At 36.8% G+C, this 17,751-nt stretch overlaps 2 protein-coding genes across 2 annotated transcripts in view; one reads left to right on the top strand and one right to left on the bottom strand.

Annotated features, from left to right (window-relative positions):
* Positions 1-1,685: 1,685 nt before the first annotated feature.
* Positions 1,686-7,103, bottom strand: LOC127163221 (4-galactosyl-N-acetylglucosaminide 3-alpha-L-fucosyltransferase 9-like). The gene is made up of 3 exons (XM_051106340.1): positions 7,028-7,103; positions 5,089-5,167; positions 1,686-4,290 (listed from the first exon to the last, which is right to left on the bottom strand). The coding sequence occupies exons 2-3, from the start codon at positions 5,093-5,095 to the stop codon at positions 3,209-3,211; spliced, it is 1,089 nt and encodes a 362-aa protein (XP_050962297.1). The 5' UTR covers positions 5,096-5,167; positions 7,028-7,103; the 3' UTR covers positions 1,686-3,208.
* A 3,536-nt stretch (positions 7,104-10,639) lies between these two features.
* aatka (apoptosis-associated tyrosine kinase a) overlaps positions 10,640-17,751 on the top strand; it is a 55,178-nt gene continuing 48,066 nt past the window's right edge. The window contains exon 1 of the mRNA XM_051106308.1: positions 10,640-11,257. Within this exon, the coding sequence (XP_050962265.1) occupies positions 11,167-11,257 (91 nt within the window). The 5' untranslated portion in view covers positions 10,640-11,166. The remainder of the gene's footprint in view (positions 11,258-17,751) is intronic.

The following is a 17,751-nucleotide window of genomic DNA, read 5'->3' as shown; positions in this document are numbered from 1 at the left end:
AAAAAGTAAACTCACAAAGTGAGATGCAGAGAGATATCATGGAAAATGGATATCTTTCATGGATACTTTTTACTTAAGTACTTAAGTACATGTCAGAGCGCATACTCTTTACTTTAACTTGAGTGAAAAAGTGTAGTCAGTACTTCTACTTTATTTTTAAACATGAGTATCTGTACTTCTACTTAAGTGAAGGATGTGTGTACTTTTGCCATCTCTGAATAGTACATAGCATCGTGGACGCACATTCCAGAGCCTGTGCTACACGAGCTTTTGTGCTTAAAAAGTATACAAATAATAAGACCCTTATAGATAAGACCCTTCTTCCTCGGCTGGGATTGTTTAGAGCCCTTTGAAGCTGCATTTAAACTGCATTTTGAAGTCCATTATATGGAGAAAAATCCTGAAATGCTTTCCTCAAAAACCATAATTTGTTTACGACTGAAGACAGAAAGACGTGAACATCTTGGATGACAAGGGGGTGAGTCAATTATTTGTGAATTGTTGTTTTGGAAGTGGACTTCTTTAATAACCAGTACACTGTGTTCTGTCATTTTGCTGTCCTTCCTCTTTCTTCACAGCTCCTCATGTACTTTTCACCTCTACTTTTATCTTGAGTGCTTGTATAGCACTTACTTTTAACCAGGAACTACCCAACAGCCACATCTTCCTTCACAAACCACAAGACCAGTGCCTGTTGAAAAAAACAAAAAACAAAACAAAACAAAAAAAAACAGCATATGCTGGTTAGGTATGTTTTGAAGCATGGCTGCTGGTTTAAGATGGTCATGAGCTGGTTTAAGCTGGTCATGTTGCTTAGGACCAGCTAAGGACCAACTTAAACCAGCTCAAGCCATGCTTCAAAACATCCCGAACCAACATATGCTGTTTTTTTAACAGGGGTGTGTGTCACTGCTTTACACTACAGCTGGCTTGATGTGTCACTGCCTTATCATGGTTTTGTAAGTAGTGTTTGTGCACAAACCTTACTAAACTGATTTTGGATGGGCTACTGAGGCAGCATTACAGTTTAATGATCTACAACTAAATAGATAGAGCATTTACACACAAACACACCAGCTTTCAGATGCCAGCTTTATTTTTTAGCTCACCTGTGATGGAATTAAATGCACAGGATTGTGGTTTATCATAGGCAGAGAATGATACATTTATCTATGCTGCCTTCAAAAATCAATTAGATGAAGACATCTTAGGAGACAGGAAGTGAAACAAACATTGGATTTGGACGTACCTTAATGCTTTCCTGCTTAGAGATGCATCCTCTGAAGACAGCATTCTTCAGCTTTCATGTGCAGCCAGTGTTTTGATTACTTCATCCCTATATATATATATATATTTTTTTTTTTTAATAATTACTGAAGTAATCATCAACAGTAACTACAGTCACTCCAGATATTTTCATTATATGAAGAATGTGAGTGGTACTTGACTGTTTAAAATGAATAATATACAAGGTAAAATATGTCAGTGGATTTGAGAATATCATTCATGTTATAAGCACAAATATACATTGCAGGCCAAAGTACAATACTTCATAAAAAAGTTTGTTGGAAAAGTATAAGAAATTATGTTATAGTGTTGAATTATTTATTAGGGCTAATTACATTAGTTAATAGGTCCTGTATGGTTGTTCATAGTATGATTTTATTCATATGATCTATGACTTCCTGTTTTCCTTTAGGTTATTGACCTTGTACATCCTCTGTTGAAGCCTAAGACTACATAGTTATTAGAATGTATGTCAGCAAATTGTCCTAATCAACCGTTTCAGTCACACACACTGTACATGGCAACAGCGCCTCCTACAGACACTCAACTGCTAGTAAATAGCTGACATTCTGCTCTTATTTTCTACTATCTTGAAAAAATAGTTTAGTCAGTTTATTGTTTTGTCCCCTAGTTGGTTTGTAGTTACTGATCAACTTATATTTCCCTTACATTCAATTTTAAAAATGTAACTTGAGAAACAGACTTAAATGGTCAAGCTTGACAAATGCAGTCAGTCGATCTCTACAGAAAATGGAAGTATATTACAATGTGATAATGGGATTTACATTTTATTTATTTATTTGGCTCTCATAAATAATTTTAAGGAAAGTTTCGTTTTTTTAATGGGGAGGTTCATGCTGTAACAAATTCAGTGAGATATGATTCATTAATGAATCAAATGCAATGAATGATTTACATTTAGATGCGTGACATTTCCTCTTATAATGTAGGCCTACTTCTGCAGCAGTGGCAGAAGTGCTTTAGTTTTTCAACCTTTTTTCTTTCTTTTTTTCATAACTAGTGTTGTTTTGCAAACATACTTTGTAAATGTAAACTAATGAACAACTCACTGCTTAATTATAACAATATATATAGGCTGGAATATACTATAACTTTTGCACAGATTTTGACACGATTTGTAGTCTGGACGAGTAAATACTAGCTGTTGAAGATCAGGACCAATTTTAAATCTGCAGATTTTGCGCAGTTGGAGTTGAAAAATTTCACAGGTGTATGGTGGACGCAGATTCCAGTCTCTTTTAGCTTCAAACTATAATTTCATCCATTTGGAGGATAACATGTCTGATGATTTTAGAGCACAGCTAGTCTCCAGTACAAGTGGAATAACTGACTGTGGTCAATTTGAATTAGGCCTATTAGAAACATTATTTTTAATAATTCAACGTCCGTCTTCAATAATTCCTTAAAAAATGCATTATACTCTAACGTAAAGTGTATGAATTTTATAAGGTTTTGTCATCCAGCATTGAAGTCTGGTAACCTTTCCCACTGGTAAAATCTATTTAGATTTTTAGTCGTATAGTGTATTCCAGCCTTTAGCAATACAAAATTAAAGGCACTGCCCTGATAGCACATGTACATCATGGAGACGTCTATTTGACATCTGCATTTACATCTGCAAGACGTATTTTTAGTGTTTGCTCTACAATACATCCATCGGACGTTTCCTTTAAGGTGTCAAATAGACGTCTATTAGGTGTCTTTGAGATGTTTATGATTTTGAATGAATGTTAAACTGACGTCTTACAGACATCTGCCAGATGTTTGTACGCTGAAGATCAAGTGATCTTTAACAGACTTCTTGGAGACATACGTGTGCTATCTGGGTGAGCATTTAAACCAGCTTTGTCATCCAGTGTTTAGCAAAAGCAATACAGCCATAAAAAGACACCCTTGATCTTTAGGTCTCATCTTTGATGACATCCCAGTACCATTTGTTAAGGTTTCCAAAAACTTGGTAGTCTTTCTTTGTTCGTATATATTGACAGGCACGACATGCATGCTCTTCGGGATAGTTAACAAGTTTGACTACAAAGTGTTTTCGCCATTGAAAATACTTTTTGTATTCTTCAACATTCCTATCCAGTGATAGAAGGTGTTCAGCAAGTTTCTGAGGGCTGGAGAAGTCCTTCACGTGGATGAAAGCATCCTTGGGCACAAACCTTTCGTATATGTATCGTGGAGCACCAAGAGTCACTGGCACTGATCCGAAAGTGAGGGGATTGAACAGCTTTTCTGTCATGTAGTCATAGTGAGCGGCTGTGTTCTCAAATGACAGATAGAACTTACATGTAGTTAATATTTCCTTGTATTCTGCGTCATTTACTGCTTTTCCAAAATGACGTCCAAAGGTATAAATGTTGATGTGTTTTTTAAGCTCATTATAGTATTTTACCCTTTCAAACTGCTCATTCCAGTTGCTCACAACCCAGCAAACTAACTTATCCTTTTTGTCCAGAACTTGTGGAAATATCTTATCCTCGACATCTTCAGTTTTAATCATAATTTGTTCACGAAGGACAACATCAGCAATCCGTCTGTAATTCAGTGTCACATTGAATAGGTTCTCCAGACCGTCGAATCGTCTTGTGTTTTGTGGAGACTCAAAGTGCATCCATATCCATTTCTGGAAGAAAGGCCTTGGTTTTGTGGGTAAATTTGACAGGTCGCTTTTAATATCTCTGTGATTTATCAGCACTCCGTGAGCTTCGCTGTAGAGCTCTCTATCTACAGTTAAGTGACAACCGTCTATATTAAATTTGGAACTGCAGGAATTTAGGTCCAATTTTTTCCCAAATGGCCAAAACCATAAAAGCAGGATGGTGCTGTTTTCCGGAGGCTTGTCTTCAGATGCTGTAAAAGTTCTGACTATTGGTGATATATTAAAATGTGGCTGTAAGAATTCACATATTAAAAATATGTTCAGTCCAACAGAGAATAGAAGAAGCAAATATCTGGGATGAAGTATTGTTTTGATATGACCTGCGGAGAAAGAAAAATGAAGATTATCTTAATGTGAATGTGTCATTATTTTAATAAATGCTAAATACTATTCAATCTCTGTATTCAAATACTCAAAGTAAACATTGATTATGCACAAAAACAAAACAAAACAAAAAAAAAAACAAGTACTTTCATGTAAACATGTGCAATTGGTTTCTTACATGTGGTACTGTACATGTTTGGGTTGTTTTGTCATTGCATTTACATGATTTACACCAGCAGGTGTCATCAGCGTAGTTTGAAAGATGAATAATTTTATAAAGCATTGGTTCTGTTGAGTCGGAGATTCGAAAATTCGTTTTGGTCAGAACAGGAAGATAGTTTTGGAAGCATCAGTGAGAATGGAAAATCTGTTGTTTTCCAGAAGACACCTATTCATGATATTATAAGCTATTCTGTAGTTACTCAACAGCTGTATCATGTATAACTATTATTGCTCAAAAAAAAACGAATAAATGATCTGGTTCAGCTGGATCTACTTTAATTTAGGTGAATAGAATAATGCTGGTGATTGTGCTTAACTCTCAAAGTAAAATATTTCAACAATTTAGGCATAGCAAAGTAAAAACTGATTCCATTATGGAATGATGAACAAAGGTAGCTTAGGCAAGTTTGCGCAACACCTCCATCACCTCCACACATTCCATCAAACCTGCTCAGATACAATCAGTGTCAACTAAAATCCCCAGTTCCATGTCCGGAAAACTCAAGAATATTCATGTATGCTCTGCCCAGAAACTTCCAAACCATTAAAACAGAAACAACATGAAAACTTACTTGACATGGTTTTGTTGGGAAGCACAGCTTGATCCAGCAGAGACTAATATGCACAATTAAGACCAGTGGCTTCCATTAACTGTAAGCAAGATTAACAAAGTTTTCACATTTTAAAAAGAAGACAGCAACACAGCAGTGATTTTGAGTATCCACCACTGTTTTGTCAAAACAATAGTATTTATAGTGTATGCACAATCAGTCAGTGTATTTTACAGTTGGTTTTATGTTGGACATTAGTTAGACATTAATTAAGCAAATTAAGGGACTGTCTCAAAAATGCATAAAAATAATTAAAAAGACGTGTTCAAAGATTCGAAAACATGCAAAGCATCATGCAAATAACATGTAAAGATATGAATTAGGTAAAAAAAAACAACAACATTAATACATCATTTTAAGCTGTGAATGGGATATTCTCTATGAATTGTTACTGTTATTACACTGTACTCCAACATTTTCTTTTAACTGGTAGAAACAGGTGTTGTTATGGCACATGTATCATACATGGCACAAATGTCATTTCGTCTATTTTAAATTAATTTTTGAAATGTGCAAATCTATATAACTTCTTGGTCGTGTGACCTGATGATGTCATACCAGCTGTAATATCGTCACACAATCCTGATGCGCGTCATACACGACTTGGATTTTAGAAATGTTATGCTGTGCAGTTTTAATGATTTATTTTACATTTTCACATACATGGAACTTCTTGTGTGAAGATATTACAACTGGTGTGATATCACTTGGGGTCACATGACCAGGAAGTTATATGGATTTGTATATAAAACAATAATTAAAAATCCACAAAATCATATTTCCAAAAGTAAGTAATATATAATGTATTACATTTTGAAAGTAACTAGCCCAACACTGGCCATGCCCATCATTTGAATTCTGTATAATGTTTGCTTTGGGGAACCAAAAATGGTTCTTCTATGGCATCACTGCAAAAACACCCTTTCAAAACCTTTACTTTTAAGAGTATACAGTTTAATCCAAAATTGTATTATTTCATGCCTTCGTGTGGTCTTAGATTCCTGTTCATTTCGTAAAAATAAGCCAAATAGTTTAAGAGCGACTAGGACACAATAGAATAGATGAAAAAGATTAGTTCACAGATATTCGACATTCGAAATCAGTGTATACGAAGTAATAAAACTAATAAACTACCCAAACTAATAAAAAACATTACAATCCATTATGGAATGATGAACAAAGGTTGCACAACACTGAAAATACCTTTTTGAAACATTCCATCAAACCTGCTAAAATGCAATCAGTATGAGCTAAAATTCCCAGTTCCATGTCCAGGAAACTCAAGAATATTCATGTATGCTCTGCCCAGAATCTCATGACACTTGTTAAACAGGGCTGATAACTTTTGAGTTCAACTGGAAGTTTAAAGTTATTTGTTTATTTGTGGTTTGATATGAATTTAATATATATATGTATATATATATATATATATATATATATATATATATATACACGTGAACCTGTCCCACCTGTAAATTACTGCTTTAACATTAAACAATAACACTACGTTATTTTAATGTGCCAAACTTCCAAACCATTAAAACAGTAGAATATGTTTTTATACAGCTAAAACAATAATAGGCAGCAAATAGTACAAGAAAACAGATTACCAAATTACCCCAAAACTGTTCTCAACTTATAAAAAGGCAAGATCAAGAGTTTTAAAAATCAAAACTCATATTGAAAAGTCTATTTCTACAAATGTAACTTTTAATTTGATCAGATAATGAGCAATAAATTATAAATTTACATTTAATAGCAAGTCCGTTTATATTCTCTAGGTGGCATAACCTGTAACATTACAATGATTAAAATAATTATTGAGAATAAACTGTATACTGTATATTCACTGGATTAAATGGACTGTGAGTATCCAAGAGAAGGGTTTTGTAAATCTAACCTTTCAGTCCGATGCAGGGGTGTTGTTCTCAGGCAGCGGTTTTGTCCAGTAAACTGTTGTGCCACATCACCATTCTAAGCAGGTTTTTTTTTTTTTTTGGCTGCGTATGGAGGAGTTGCTTAATCTAACACCCACAGAGATGACTTCTGAGGTGAGAAATGAATTTGCACTTACACAGTAGCCAGGCCTTCAGTTTTTATCTTTCTTTACTTGCTGGTGCCAGATGGGGGCACTGTATGACCCTAGACATTTCTGTATGCACTTCACGTCCTTTAACCTTTCAATGACTAACAATTACTTTACATCATTAAAAGGACAAATCCCATAGAGTATCGTTATTTCCTTTCACCATTAAAAATAAGGGCATAAAAAATATCTTGGGGTCATGTTTTGGCTGGTTAGCTTTAGCCCCTGTTTATCAGCATTTTCCAGAGTGATCAGTCACTTGAATACAGCAAAGATGTTAACATCCAGGTTGTGTAGCTCGGCAGTTGCCTTTCAGATAAATGGGTATGCTAATGATTGGCTTTCTTGAGAAGCATCATGCTAGGTGAAAAAGTGAAAAATACAACGCACTGACAGACAAGACAGACCAGGTTACTTTTGGTATGAAACAAAGTCTCAGCTTTCAAATTCTGTCTTTTTTAATAACTCCTACTGCTTAGTGGCTCTTTAATGTGTTGTGTGACAGATGGTTGTAGCGTCTCAGTTCAAGTGGCACTTGAACCTGCAGGTACAGATGAAACACATAGATAGGCCTATTAATTTTTTATGCAATTCTTCTGGCAGGATAATTTTATTTATGGAAATTAGCGTTGGGCGATATGCTCAATTTTCATGTCGTCTTATTGTAAGCCTGTGAGATCGCCAACACACGATATTATCATGCTAATTTATTTAATTATTTACTTGGTTAGTTTAATTGCCGACATTGCCAGCATGAGGCTAAAAGCAGCCTAATGTTTTCAATATGACTTAGTTTGTGTTTAACATGATAACAATTTAATAGAAACATTGTAAGTTACTAATGCTTACATTTCCTTAGTTATTCAAAAAGCAGCTACAGAAAATGAGCAAAGAACATTTACGTTATCGAAGAACATCATCACTGACTAGCCTAGCCTAGTCTAGCGTGACTTTATGCACTTTAAAAAAAACACTCCCGGTACCATAAGTGAATACAATAGTTACATCACTGTATGATAAATAAATTTCTTACCCCTTATTTACACTGCACACGTCTGCAGCGTGAAGGGGGCCGATCCTTCCAAAATGCTTTAGAAGCAGCACTGCATTGCTAAAGTTAGGCGCCTAGTCTATTTTTGACAGATAATAATAATAATAATCGTCTTGCTATCATCAAAGGTATCAGGAATTTGATACACAATACTATCATCTATCGGCACAACCCTAACGGAAATATCTCATTATACATTGATCCAGGTCGCACTCACTCACCATTATTTGTTTGATCTAAAACGCAAATGCCATAATATTTTTCACAGGACAGTAACTGTGAGTACATTTTCTGTCATTTCTGCAGGACTGTGATAGTGTACAAAGTATCTTTAGCAACAGTGTGAAAGTAAATAGCACATAACAGGTACAATACCAGTATAAACATAGATATCTATTGGTACAATATGCGTCATGACTAAACATGTGTCATTGTTTTCAGTGGCTCCGTTTACACTAATATGTTTCCTCTTTATTTTATGACCTTCGGAAACTGAGATTTTCTAAAATACTGCAGACGTTGTTTTAATTTAAAAACTCCAGGGTTGCGTTTCAGTGTAAACAGACCCAAACAGAGACTTTTGAAAATGGTGCAGAACCCGTTTTAGTTTGAAAAGTCTGGGGTGTGTTTCAGTGTAAACTGAGACTTTTGAAAACAATGGCATGGCTGCCCACATTCGCTCTGCGTATCCTTGACGACTGTGTGAACAATAACATCATGCTCATTGTTTTACTTGCCAGGTGCTAGCAACCAACTTCCTGTTTACATTTTTGAAATTGTGAAAATGTCTATTTTGAGTAGAAGCGGAAATACGCTGTTTTCGTGCATGGCTCTCTAAATGCAAATGAGCTGCTGCTCCCTGCCCCCTTTTCCAGAATAGGGCTGTGCCTTTACAGCTTTTACCTCAGATACTCTGCTAAAAAACATCTGTTTGGTTTTGATTATCATGTCTATCATGCTGAAATCATACATTTTAAACCATATTTGTTTAAACTTCTGATATAGGGTTTTCTGAGTGCACACATCCGAAGCGAACACACAGAAAGCTTCTGTCACACAACATGTGAGTACTACACTAAGTTCTCTTTCACATCTTATTGCGCTTAAACTGTCAAATACACACAAGTTTATGTTAAAAACATACACGAGTTACAAAAACAATCAGTTATGTCTGTGAGGGCAAACAGCTAGGAAAGAAATCATGTTTATATCAGATCTGTGTGTCAGCAGTGTAATAAACAGTAAATAAATAGGTAGATCTACTGCTCTATTGTCTCTCCCGAGGCTCGGATTCGAAATAGTGTTCTGTGCTCATCTGTGCAGCCAACGACAGAACAGTTAGCATGCTTTGTTTGAACTTTTACCACGGCGTTAGAACTGGTACATTGTTGCCGCTTGCTAAAACAAAATGACAGCGCCGTGGGTGGAAACATGCAGGTTAAGGGGCGGTAATATTATAACAGTGGTTTTTAAACCAGTCCTGCGTTCACAATATTGCATATTTTGTAGGTCTGTCATATCTGACACACCCATTTCAGGTCTTACTGTCTCTAATATGAGCTGATATGTTGAATCAGGTGTGATAGATGAGGGAGACACAAAAATGTGCAGTGTTGGGAGTGCTCACAGGACTGGTTTGAAAACCCCTGTATTATAATAAGATCCCCTTTCTATGTCACGGGGGAGCAAAATCTGATGCTCTCATTTTTTCACATGCTTGCAGAAAAAGGCTTACCAAAACAAAGTTGCTGGGTTGTCCTTTTTCACATTTCCTGGGTTGGTAGATGCACTGTTGACCCGATTATAGCCATCAAACACAAAAAAGTCATGATATGTCACCTTTAAACACCTTTGACTGGCTACATTGCTCAACTCTGAAAAAATGTGTTGTAAACAGAAACCTTTAAATCTCTCATGAGCGTAAACACAAATTCACATTGTAGAGTTTGACAAATCTGTTTTGCCAAGAGTTTTGTTCTGCCAACATTACAGAGTCTATATGTCACCTATGGTTATATTTTTTGATTTTTTTTTTTTTGCCTACCCATATCAAAAGGTATGGTGGCAGTACATCCTCAAAGACATGTCTTGATATTTTGCTGATATCCCAGTTTGATATGATATATGTTGCTGGTTTAAGAGGGGTTTCGGACACTTTCTGTTGGTCAAGCTGAGAGACCATCTTAAACCAGCTAAGACCAGCAAACCAGTGATGGTTATTATACAAGCTGTTATTATCAACAGGGAAGACATATAATGTAGTGTAGACATTCCGCCAGACAAGCAAGAGTCTTTCCTTCCGACAGATCAGATTTTAAGCCCCGCCGGGGTTTTTTTTTTTTTTTTTTTTTTTTTTTTTGCTGCTGTGTGACGGCGCTCGCTCGCGCGCGCTCTCCTGTCTGTCAGTGCCGCTGCAGCATTAATAATCCTCCTCTAAACACTCCATCATACACGCCGAAATAAACTGCCCGGAGCTCTAAGTATATATCAAACGCTGCGTGTCCTAAGGGCACAGCTGCAGGCACAGTAAAACATTTGCAGGAATGATACTGGACAGCTGCCAGACACCAAAATCTTGGTGCATAGCCTGCACATGGAGAAAAAGCGACGCTGATAGGTGGTCTACCCCGAGGAGCCTTCAGTAAACAGCCTGATGGACGAGGAGACATCGTCGCGCTGTTTACACTGAAACGCGCTAAACGCAGAACAGAGACGAGCGGAAATGTTTCCCAGCATCTGTTTCTTAATCCGACGCATCTGAAGTGAGGCAGAGATGACGCGGCGAGCGCGCTGTGTTTCATGATGCATCGGAGCACCCTCATGCCTAATTTTCTTTTATGAAGCGATTATTTTTATTTATTTCATGTACAATCGCTGTGTCCTGCAGAAAATCTGAAGCCTTATGAGGAGGATGAAAGCGTCGGTATTTGTCGCGGTCATGTCCTCGGTTTTATTTAATCCCAGTTTTGCCTTCAGTTCGCATTTCGACCCAGGTGAGTGAAAACATGACATATTCTGACCCGCAACCGTTTATTATTCATTAAATATGCACTGATGTAGACGCTACCAATGATATGAAACGATTTAGACTTTATATTTGTCACGTTGAAACAGCCACATACATGTTTTGGTTAAAACATTTTTAAAAATAGATAAAATGTATTTATTGTTAATGTGTTTCAAAGAAATTGCTTGTATGGCTTTTTTATAGGCTACATAAATAATGTCAAAAAATCATGAACATTTTGATGCAACTAAATGTAGAAAGATGTTATAAAACATTTATTCATTTGTGAATAATGCATTTATCAAAAGACTTACTGCACGCGTGTGCATTCGCACATGCATGCGTTATGCACTACAGAGCGAGAGTGTGTTTTGCACATTTGCAGTCAAACAGAGCTGACTTGGCATTAGTCAGCCAGAACTGTTGTGTTCCTCTTCTTGTGTGTCCTGTGTTCCCAAGGCAGTTCCGTTGCATAACGTCTGTGTGTTTGACATATCTGAGCACGGCTGTTTACTTCCTCGAGAAGTCAGCAGCCTGTGGTGTCTCACTCAGTGACCGTGAGGGCAGACCGCGCTTTGTGGTTGGAGGCCGACCTGTGACACTGAGATTCACGTGCGCACCCTCTCTTGTGGCATCGAGCTCGCTCTTCATGCATGCCCTGCAGCCTGGTGAGAGAGGCTGCATGTCTGCAGTCGGCTCACACCGTTTATTAAGAGCAACGTATACAGCATGCAATGCACCAGCGGCTGTGCTGAGACATTAGAATGCCTAACGACACAAGTTAAGGTGATATAGGTGGGGAAAGAAATAGGTAGTATTGTGAACAGAGCCGAAAGCATCCCTGGCCGAGGTGACGTGCAGCATACTAATGAATCAGCTACTGTTCAGCTGCCTCTGAATCTGGGGTGCGGAGGGGGTCAGCTTCCTTCTCGATCGCTCTTGGTTTTCACTGTCTGTGTTTTTACCAGGCACTCTAGATATGCCCTTCGCATGCAGATCAGCGTTTGAATGGCTCACTGATTGGGAAGCCGTAACTATTATGTAACGCCCACTGCTGTAATTAGATTGAGCAATATGAGGGCCATGGACACTCCTAATCATGACCAAGGAATTATGGCTGAAAAGATGCCTTGACCGGTGCACAGTCCTGTGCCTGATTCAATTGCACTCTTGCATTCCTGCTTTCAGAGGGAACTTCCGCTAACTGTAACTTCCCTCATTTCTCTTGTGTGTTCAATGACAGAAAATCAGATCAAGCTCAATACTCTCAAACATAAAGGCCCCAAAAGAGTTTTTTGCATTGAAGAAGCATTTTAGGTTCCACAAAGAACCTTTCAGTGGACAGTTCTTAAAAGAACCATTTTTGTGATCTAAAGAACCTTTTTCCATTATAAAGAACCATATGTGCAGTGGATGTTAAAAGTTCTTCATGGAACCATTGATATCAGTAAAGAACCTTTATTTTTAAAGTTATAGTTCACCCAAAAATGAAAATTCTGTCATTACTCACCCTCATGATGTTCCAAACGTGTAAGATTTTTGGAACACAGATTAAGATATTTTTGATGAAATCTGAGAGCTTTCTGACCCTGCATAGACAGCAACGCAACCGACACGTTCAAGGCCCAGAAAGTTAGTAAGAACATCAATAAAATAGTCCATGTGACATCAGTGCTTCAATCGTAATTTTATTAAGCTATTAGAATACAAAAATAACGACTTCAAAAATTGAACACCGAAATTTTGCACACATGAAGTATCTTAAGTACGACGGCGTTTTAGTGCCACATTAAAAAATAAAACAACTAAATTTATGAGATTAAAGTCGAAATTTCCAGAATAGAGTCGAAATGTTTGGAAAATAAAGTCAAAATTACGAGAATGAAATCATAGCAATTAAAGTTATAATATTATAAGGTTATAAGGTTTGTGCTTTTGGCACTTTTAATATAAAGCAAAGTCTCAGCTTTTAAAATAAGTCAGTTATAACGAAATAGAAACAATGTGTTTTGCAATAATTTGTTTTTCATGCTCTTTAATGTGGTGGGACAGATCGCTGTTTTCATGTGAATCAATTGTCTTTTCGATTATGAGACATTTGTTTCATTAAATTATACTGTTTTCTTTGTAAAAATTCCACCACCTACTCCGCAAAACCATCTGTGGTGTCCAATCTTTTATTCCTCACATCATGTATTTAATTAAAAACAACAATAAAACATTCTAAAGTTTGAAGTGGACTCAAACTCATTAACATAAGTTAAATTGTTGTCTTTTCTGAGATATGTAAGTGACTATTCGCAAGCTCTTTTATTCACAGGTATAATACAGTAAATGATTGGAAATAATATTTAAACTCTTCAATATATGATGAATGATGAGCAATCATTTAATGAAACGTAATCAGAAAGATGACTGATTCACATGCCAATTAAACTGAGGCGAATACAGTAATCTGTCGTGCCACAATAAAGAGCGTGAAAAACACATTATTGTTATAGACATTGTTTGTTTTTCACTATAAAACTGACAGATTTTGAAAGCTGAGACTTTGGAGTATCTCAGGGTGCTCCCGATCCGGGCCATTTGCATGCACAATAGGCTAGAATATACTCTCAAACTATTATAACTTTAATCTCGAAATTGCTACAAATTAATTATCAGAATTTTGACTTTATTTAAAAAATGTAATGTACAATCGCTGTGTCCTGCAGAAAATCTGAAGCCTTATTAGGAGGATGAAAGCGTCGGTATTTGTCGCGGTCATGTCCTCAGTTTTATTTAATCCCAGTTTTGCCTTCAGTTCACATTTCGACCCAGGTGAGTGAAAACATGACATATTCTGACCCGCAACCGTTTATTGTTCATTAAATAGGCACTGATGTAGACGCTACCAATGATATGAAACAGTTTAGACTTTACATTTGTCATGTTGAAACAGCCACATACATGTTTTGGTTAAAACATTTTTAAAAATAGATAAAATGTATTTATTGTTAATGTGTTTCAACGAAATTGCTTGTATGGCTTTTTATAGGCTACATAAATAATGTAACTTTGATCTCAAAATTGCTACAAATTAATTCTCAGAATTTCGACTTTATTTTCAAAATATTTTATGTTAATAGATTAATCTCGTAATCGCAGATTTTGTTAATTTTTTAACGTGGCACTAAAATGCAGTTGTATTTTTCATAGCTTTATAAACTAAAGTGGTAGTTGCCTTGCTCTCTATGGAGGGTCAGAAAGCTTTTGGATTTCATCAAAAATATCTTAATTTGTGTCTAAAAGATTGTTGAAGGTCTTACGGGTTTGGAACGACATGAGGGTGAGTAATTAATGACTGAATTTTACTTTTTGGGTGTACTATCTCCTTAAGAATAAAGATGAAATGAGTATATGAGTCTCCATATTTGATTCACAACAATCCACCCTGGTTTGAGAGGATAGTAGTGCAGGAAGGGCATTGGCTAAGGCTGTAAAGATTCTCCCTCGCTTTATGAGGACATATTTAGGGTGACTGACTGTAGGCTGCCTGGGTGAAATACATGCCCTATAACGGGCTGGAGTCAGCAGCAATCTGTTACTCTGACTGGCCAAGTAATGGGATTGAGAATCAATGTTTCAGTGGCAATGGATGGTGTGGCGTGTGACAGGAGACTAATCAGTCTCCCACCCACAGTATCTTGGACATACACAAGGACGTGGCAAAGTCATGTGGATTATAATAGCACAGGGCAGTTTGCTTCATCACATTACAGCAGTGTGAATGTCAAGTGCTGTTAAGGTTAGGCCTGTATTAGTGTAATATATGGCGTTGTGAATTGGATAGAAACTAGTTCCATCTTTTAAAAAAAGAACAAAATAATGAAAAATGAAAATCTTTGTGTTCTGGAATTTCTTAAAGAGTTAGTTCACTCAGAAATGAAAATTATGTGATTAATTTCTCACCCACATGTCATTCTAAACCTGTAAGACCTTTGTTCATATTTGGAACACAAATTAAGGTATTTTTGATGAAATCCAGGAGCTTTCTGACCCTGCATAGACAGCAATACAACTGACACATTCAAGGCCCAGAAAGGCAGTAAGGACATTGTTAAAATAGTTCATGTGACATCAGTGCTTCAACCGTAATGTTATGAAGCTACAACAATACTTTTTGTGTGCAAAGAAAACAAAAATAACGATGGTAGTGGAGAATCATTCCAATTATCAGTCCAATAACATATGACAATTAGGTAATCACATAGATAGAGTTTGTTGTAGTAGATTGTGTTTATTTAAAAAATCACAGAACCATAATTATGTTGAATCGAAAATCAGAACCCGAGGCTATGCATTCCTTACTACCCATCCCTGTTTTTAGTGTTTTTGCACTGAGATGGTTTATGGATGACTAGGCAGGAACCACATCAAAGCATTCAAAAGTGGTCTGTTAGGGCAAGACTTCTTGCTTTTGTCAGAATTTGTAGCTATGCTGCATTCTGATGGTTATTTACCATGCAGGGCTCTCAAGGCCAGGCTCTATTCATGTGTCCTATAAAGCCACATGCATCACGGATGTGGTTGGCCTGAAACTGTCTGTGAACTGGGCTTTACTGCTCCCTGGTCACAACAACACAATCCTCAGACATTGTTAGAGGATGATTGCACAATACTTCAAGGCCTGCCTGTGGTTGTGACTGTTTACTACAACTTTATATATGTTTATGGGGATTTTGTTTCGTCCCAGATTCTCTCTGATTCCAATCACTTTGAAGTTTTTCTGTTTTTAGATGATTAACGAATTTTTCCATAATTCAGATAAAAATGAGTTTTGCTGAGAATCTACTCATCCTCAGGCCATTCAAGATGTAGATGAGTTTGTTTGTTCATGGGAACAGATTTGGAGAAATTTAGCATCACATCACTTAATCACCAATGGATCTCTACAGTGCATGGGTGTTGTCAGAATGAGTCCAAACATCTGATAACAACATCACAATAATCCACAAGCAATCCACATGACTCCAGTCTATCAATTAATGTCTTATGAATTTAAAAGCAGCAAATTTATAGAGATCCATAAAGGCAATTTAACTTTAGACCATAATTTCTGGTGAGTTCATAATCCATAATAACGCTTCCTCCAGTGAAAATGTTCATCTCTCACATCAAAATCTCCACCAACATATTTGTTTGGAACTGTTTTTGGATTGTTTTCCTTTGTAAATGGTGCTTGATCTGTGCATATTCCTCTCCTGATTCAGACAAGACAACTTTCTCACTGGAGAAAACAATATTTTGGATAGAGGACTCACATTTTAGCAGGAAGCAATAGGTTGAAGTTAAAAATGCTTCAATGATAGATTTGTTTATTGCAAACACAGCTTTTCATTTTCTAAGATGTTAATTGATGGAGTCGTGTGGATTACTTGTGGATTATTGTGATGTTTTTATCAGTTTTAATATAGAATGTATAGTCAAAGCGGTCAAGTTCACTTCAACTGCTGCTCATTCAGTCATGCTTTTTATATTTAAGATGGATGCTATTTTAAAATGAATGCTGTATATTTTGTTCTGTTTTGTCTGATGATATTTAAGTTTGAGTGTTCTCTGTTGCGAACATGCTGCTTTTGTCTGCAGATCAATACTGAGTTGATAGAGCTCTTAATCGTGTGCATCAGGAGACTGTTTAAGCACACTCTTTAGACTGCAGTCTACATCTTCTGTTGCTTTGCTGATCAAATACCTATGTAGGACTTGAGTAACATGGCTGCTGAAGGTGACTGACTTTGGTACCTGGGCTCAGAATCAGCACCATGGACAGGGCTGTCTGAATTCAGGATTTTATTGAATCAAGGTGAATTGCTGAAGTTTAGAGAGTCATCAGAATGCAATTCTAAAGCTCAAAGCTGGACTCTTCAGAAGCATAACATCAGAAGATTTACAACCAGTGCCTGAAGTGCTGGTAGTAGTAGCTAGGCTACTTCTTTCCACACTTTTAAAAATGCAGTAGGTTTGGGCGATGCCTACCAAATTAGCAAAAGACGATGTCTGCAGTGAAACATTACAATGGACAATAACATAGGTAGGTGGGGCGTTACATACCCAAATGCACGAAAATGAATAACATGTTCTACAGAGCCGCTAAATGGACATGGTTAGCCATTTGTTAGCGGTAGCCTGTTACATCACAGTACATAGCCTTTCAATTACCGCATAAACAGAGTACGGAGAGATGACTGATAGGACGATGGCGAATGATTTGCAGATCCTGAGCACCACTGACAAACATCCAGTCATTTAAAATGTGTGGTAAGTACTGCCGCTCCGTAGTATACACAGAGTACATGTGATCGCAAATCTTGAAAGTGAAAGTAAAATGCCAGTGAAATTGACTGCACGGCAGGACTCGCGCTGAATAGTGTAGTAAAGAAAGTTGCAGTTCATGAGAGAAGCAGTAAATAAGATTATTTGATATGAGATTGCAGAGAC

The sequence above is a fragment of the Labeo rohita genome, chromosome 3 (genome assembly GCF_022985175.1).
Source record: "Labeo rohita strain BAU-BD-2019 chromosome 3, IGBB_LRoh.1.0, whole genome shotgun sequence".
NCBI lineage: Eukaryota > Metazoa > Chordata > Actinopteri > Cypriniformes > Cyprinidae > Labeo > Labeo rohita.
This window is presented reverse-complemented; position numbering and strand designations above follow the sequence as displayed.